Source organism: Cajanus cajan, chromosome 7 (genome assembly GCF_000230855.2).
Source record: "Cajanus cajan strain Asha chromosome 7, NIPB_CcT2T_4, whole genome shotgun sequence".
Taxonomy (NCBI): Eukaryota; Viridiplantae; Streptophyta; class Magnoliopsida; order Fabales; family Fabaceae; genus Cajanus; species Cajanus cajan.
The window spans coordinates 8034679-8041154 of NC_138523.1; the positions used below are offsets into that span (position 1 = coordinate 8034679).

The window sequence follows — 6476 nt, forward strand, 5'->3', positions numbered from 1 at the left end:
TTTCATCCACCACTTCCACATGCTCCTCAATGGGACGATCTTGCGTGTTTGTTCTCCTAGTTATCGGCATCGTTCTTCTCAACAAACTTCCAACCAACTTCGTTCGACCCCACGGTGGGCGCCAAATGTACCTGTATAAGGATACACCAAATAGTCTTCCTGTGTTCTGAAGGCCGAACGAACGCTCCAATCCGATATGAGTGAAAGGGTTTGTACCTGCAAAAGGCACTCCAACGCTCAAGTCAGCACGGGCACAGAAATCTAGGGTAATTAATGAACAGTGACGTTACCTTTTGACCTGAGCTATTTATACTGACGATCGTGGGCCCTGGACCTTATGGGCCCTGTAAAAACTTACCGTATCAGGTAATACTTCTTAATCAGCTAATTAACCTTTAATGGTTTATTAAAGATAATTAATAGAGATAAGCCGAACCAGGTGGCCGATTGCCAATCGGCCACCTGATTCGGTCCCTCGGTAACCGATAAGAGGGTGGCTAAACGCCCCTACCCGTACATAATTTATTTTAAATTTTAATTACATGTAATAAATAGGTATCTATGTAAAGGTATGCCAAATTACTAGTAAAAGATACCGTGGAGGATTTGCTCTCGCATGTGCTCGATGAAATAAAAAAGGAAAAAAAAATTAAATACACGGCACGTGAGTACATGACTACATCAAAGATTAAAATCAAATTAATCTTTTGTCAAAAGAATATGTGGCATATGTTACTCCACACACGTGAAGAGTGGAAGACACAATAAGCTATTAGAGTATTTATATCAATTAGAGTATTTATATCAAGAGTTGTTTATAAGCAACTTTTAACCAATTTAAATGAGTTATATCGTGACACGTCACTCATAAGTATTTTATACTATATTTTTATAATTTTTGTTCCAATAGAAATTACTTATAAGTACTTCTACTTTCTTATAACTCATACTACACTTTTTGACAACTCACACTACATTTTATGATAATTTTTAAAAAAATTAATTATTATGGATAATATATAAATATAAATAAAAAAAAATAAATTACATAATAAAAAAATTACAATAATAAAAAGAAATTAAATAATAAAAAGAATTACCAAAAATTACAACAAAATTAAATATAAAAATTAAATACACACTAATTTATATGTTTTCTTAGAAATATATATGTTTTCTAAAGTTTGAAGATCAAATTCATCAATACAAAAATAGACACTTTGATCATATTTAACAAAATGTAAAATTTAAAAATAGTTTTTTTCAAATTTTCTTATCCATCAACATCTTTTTTTTTTTTTTTTTTTTCCAGATGTTTCTTTTGTCCATGCTCTCAACGTCTCTATCTTTCTCAACGTCTCTCACTTTCTCAACATCTCTCAATTTCTCTTCTCTCTCAACATCCCTCACCCTCACCCTTCACCGCCGCCCTCACCATGAACGACCGCTTGGAGGAGTGCGCGATTGACGAGACCCGTCCGGCCAAGAGGTGCGCGCGCAGTTGACGAGAACAGCCTGGCCTAAAGGTGCGCACGCGCTGCAGTGATGAGATCGGCCGCCTGAGACGTGCACACGCGCGATGAGGAGATCGGCTCGGGCCCGTCGTTCACACGCCGCTAACGAGAACGGTTCGGCCTACAGGTGCACGCACGTGGTGAGGAGATCGGCCCCCCCGGACATGCGTGCAAGGTTGAGGAGGACGTTTGCACGCAGCTAAGGAGATCGGCCCAGACATTTGCATGGCTAAGGAGATCGGCTCAGACGTGCGTGCGTAGCCCCCAGAGGTCAACATCCACCGGTGGCAGCACCATGCCAAGAAGGAGAGCGAGCGGAGGGAGTGGTCCGATAGGGAGGAGAAGCGGGACAAACGACCCATCTGTTGTTGTTTGCAAAAATCTGTATCCACGTTCCAGCAAGGATCCGGATCAACCAATCAAACCTCTCTATTTCACATTTCAGAGTGCTAAGCAGCATTCCTTCTTCAACCAACTTAACTAAAAAAATTGAAGCTTCTCTTGTCACGTAGGATCACTCCAATGGGAATTTCTTGTAAGCAACGTTGCTTATTTTTAAGATACAAAGCACTTCGTATGCAACGATTTGTGATGTTAATTGAGTAACGTTTCTACCTTTAATATCATTGAAATCATAATAATTTATAAAATAACCATTTGCTATCATGAATTTTTATGTTTAGAGTAAATTATTTTCTTGGAAAAAATATTCTTTAAAATTTACTTTAATTTGTAATAGTTAATAATGTTAATTGTGAGAGTAATAACTAGTCATTTGTTAATTTGAATCCTTACGCAAAATTTATTTCTTTAAATAAAATATATTTATAAAAAAAAAGGTTCCTCTCTCACATAGAAGTTATTTTTAGTGGTTAATGATATTAAGTGAGTAGTCCTTCTACCCTTAATATCATGTAAATCATAAAAGTTCATCATTTGCTATCTAAGGTTTTATGCACAAGGTGAATTAAAAATTATCATTTTATGAAAACAAAAATGGTTATTAATAACATTAATTGAATAACAATTCTATCTTTAATGTTATTGTAAGGGTTTATTGATTAACCATTTGCTAACTTAATTCTTGTGTAAGTTTTTTTTAAATAAAATAAAAATGTACAAATATGAAAGTTTTTATTTTAATGTAATATCAACGAATAAATATCAATAACATTAATTGAATAGTAATTCTATCTTTAATGTTATTGCAAGGGTTATTGATTAGCCATTTGCTAACTCAAATCCTTATAATTTTTTTTAGAATAAAAATACAAAAGAAGCATCTCTCACATTTTAAAAAAATATATATACATTTCTGAGGAGTAAAATAAATATTTATGAATTTATATAATTTTGCGTTATTAATTAAAGGTACTGTTTTTTTACAGACGTCGTAGGGTACTAATACCTTTACTACACGTAATTAACTTCCGAACCCAATTTTGATTTTACAGATTATTTTTAAAAGAGTTTTTGTTAATGCTTTTTCCTTAAAATAAATTATTGGTAACGACTCTATTAAAATATATTTGTACCATTCCGTCATGATTTCAGTTACGATAATATTTTATTATATTAGATATAATAAAATAATTAAATATAATTAATAATATATTTTATAAAACAATTAATATTTTATATAAAAAAGAATGAGAAGAATTTTAGTGGAGACAAATCCTCTACTAGCATTAATAATACCGTTATAAATTAAAGATATTTATCTCCACTAACATTAACATAAACATAAATCCATCCCTGAATCAATACAATGTTATAAATTAAATATATTTATCTTTGAAGGAAAAGTTAATCTAGAAGTAAAGTAGAATGCAATGATTAATAGAACAGACTATAGATAATTGCATATAAGACATATCCATAACTTTGATTTGCACGTAACACAATTATTCATATCAAAGATTGTTCTGAAATATCTAGATAAGAACTTTGCGGAAAGGCTAAGTATACATATTTTTCTCAGAAACTTAACCAAATTAAGTTCCAAGAAACAGAAATGTGTATATTTTCATGCCAATCCTATTCTGCGCATTAACTTATTCATGAATTCAAATTCTGTCTTATTCAAAAAGGAACCACAAACTAATATTAATCCATAAGACTACTTAGTGATATGAGCAATGAAAGATTCCATTTCCATGCGAGAAGCTCCACCTTCATCCATGGACCTGTGGATGGCATTTTTAAGCCTCAATGCTCTCTCTCGCATCTCATCACCTTCCTTTGTTTCCATCAACCTTCTCACAGCATTCTCAACAACCGAAGCAGTAACCAACACATCCCTCTTGGCCCAATCCTTCACAACTAAACCAACCTTGAGCACCTGTGTCATGAAAACTGAGTTTCGTGGCTGGTCAGAGTGCATAGGCCATGCTGCTATTGGCACCCCCATGGTTATGCTCTCTAAGCATGAGTTCCATCCACAATGACTCATAAACCCCGCTGTTGAAGGGTGGTTCAGAATTTCCAATTGGGGCACCCAATCCCTCACAACAAGCCCTATTCCTTCAAATCTCTCCTCAAACCCATTTGAAGGATCATGCCCTTTTGCTTCATTTGCATCAAAGATGTCTCCTTTGTCAGCATCTCTAAGCACCCAAATGAACTTCTGCTTGCTTTGTTCCAACCCAGTTGCAATCTGTTCGATTTGTTCCGCTTTCAAAGTTGTTGTAGTCCCAAAAGACACATATATGACTGACTTTGGCTCTTGTTTATCAAGCCACTCCATGCATGAGTGCCTTCTTCCTTTTGAACCCTTCTTCTCAACGGTTAAAGGGTTGAACGGTCCCAGTGCCCAAATTTTCTTGCCACCAGTCACACCCTTCATCAACTCAAGGTAAACACCGTCAATTTCCCTGCTTGTGTTGAAGATGTGTCCATCACTGAATTTGAGAAATTCACTTTGTGCAATCAAGAAATCCAAGAATTGGGTTGGGAAGCATCCTTCGGAAGAAGGAAGTTCTGGGACATGCAATCCTTCAAATGAAGGCCTTCCCATTTTCTCCCAGAAATAAACGAAGGTGGTAAAGGCACATGTGCTGTGAAAAGTGTAGTTCTCAACATTGGGCATGTTTGTGGCATCTTGTGCCACTGAGGCCATGACAGAGTCATGGATGACTATGACCTTTTGGCTTGAGATGAGAGGGACTGAAGAAGCTCCCTAACAGGCTCACGAAGATGTGAGGTGGCCTCAAAGGATGGAAGTAGATGCGATGGGTGATTTTCTTCTGGGTTTGGAGGAGGGGAAACAAAGTGTGGAACTTCAAAGGCATGGAAATGAATGTTTGAAGTGGAATTGTTGTATCTAAGTGTGGCCTGGCGAATATGTGTGACTGTGCTAACATAATGGACTGGTATGTTGTGTAACAAGATTTGACGTGCAAAGTGCATAAGCGGGTTGAGATGGCCTTGTGCAGAGAAAGGTATCATAACCACCACCACTTGGGTTTCATGGATAAGATTTTTCCCGATAGAAGCCATGGGAAGGAGTATAATCTGTTACTACTTTATTACGGTACGATGTAAGGATTTTATATTGAGAAATTATTTTATAATTTAAATTTTAAATTAAATATTTCAATATTTTTTTATTTTTAATATTTTAATTTGACTAAGTCTCTATCCTTTCAATATATTAATAATCATCAAGTTTATATTGTACTCTCTTTTATCCGTTGGCTTTTGGTTGTTTTTCGGAAATGAGTAAAATTTGGTGCATGTTTACTTTATCTTGCATGAAAGTTTTTAGGCTTAAATATGGTTTAGTCCCTCAAATTTAAGATAAATTTGTTTTTGGTCCCTCAAATTTAAAATTGTTGTTTTTAGTCTCGGTAATTTTTAAAAATCTTATTTTAGTCTCTTAGGTCACCAATAACATATTTGAAAGTGACTAATTAAGACAGTTATACAATATCAATCGGATTAAATGTGATATTTTCACTAATAAAGACACCAATAGGTAAATTTTATGCAATAATGTTTGATAAATTTCTTAACAAAATTTGAATATATAAGGACTAAAATAAGATTTTTTAAAATTACAGGGACTAAAAACAATAATTTTAAATTTGAGGGACCAAAAATAGATTTACCTTAAATTTGAGGGACTAAAAACATATTTAAGCCAAGTTTATAACATTGTGCTTATATGTACATCGGTACGTGAGAAAAAAATATACATATACATAACAATTCACTTATCTTTCTCCTTTAAAATTATTTCTACCACTAAAATATATTTTTTGGAGTGGTGTTCTTTGATTTGGGAATCCTTTGTTACACTTGAACGGTTTAACATATTGACGTATTTTAAGAGAGAAATGTACTATAAGACTCAAAATTACCGTACTCATCACTACTATATATATATATATATATATATATATATAAGAAAAGAAGGTCCTTCTGTAAGGATTTTATATTGAAAAATTATCTTATAATTTAAAATTTAAAATAAATATTTCATTTAATTATTTTTTATTTTTAATATCTTAATTTGACTAAGTCTATATCTTTTCAATGGATTAATAATGACCAAGTTCATATTGTACTCTCTTTCATCCCTCGGCTTTTGGTTGTTTCTTGGAAATGAGTAAAATTTGGTGCACGTTTACTTTATCTTGCAAAAGTTTTTAATATTGTGCCTATATATATACATTGGTGTCGAAACCCAAAAAATTATGATCTTAGCCACAGATGGTTTATATTTCTCCTTTTGAAAATCCCATCAATTAAGGAATACTCGGATACCAAACTAATCCCTAACTAATGATTTTCAAAAGAGTTCATGGAGTCGCCACCGATATTTTACTCAAAACATCAAAAAAAGAAGAAAAGAGTTTTAAAATGCCAAAATGGCCTTTACAACTAAAATTGGATTCAAGGGTCAATTACGTGTAGAGAAGGTGTTAGGCATCCTACTATGCCCTGAATCGGTACCTATGG

At 33.7% G+C, this 6476-nt stretch overlaps 1 protein-coding gene across 1 annotated transcript; it reads right to left on the reverse strand.

Moving 5' to 3' along the window:
• Positions 1 to 3373: 3373 nt before the first annotated feature.
• LOC109808994 (zeatin O-glucosyltransferase) lies at positions 3374 to 5027 on the reverse strand. The gene is given in 2 exon segments (XM_020372203.3): positions 3374 to 4667; positions 4670 to 5027. Coding segments are annotated over 2 exon segments (1377 nt in total). The 5' UTR covers positions 5013 to 5027; the 3' UTR covers positions 3374 to 3633.
• Positions 5028 to 6476: the final 1449 nt, after the last annotated feature.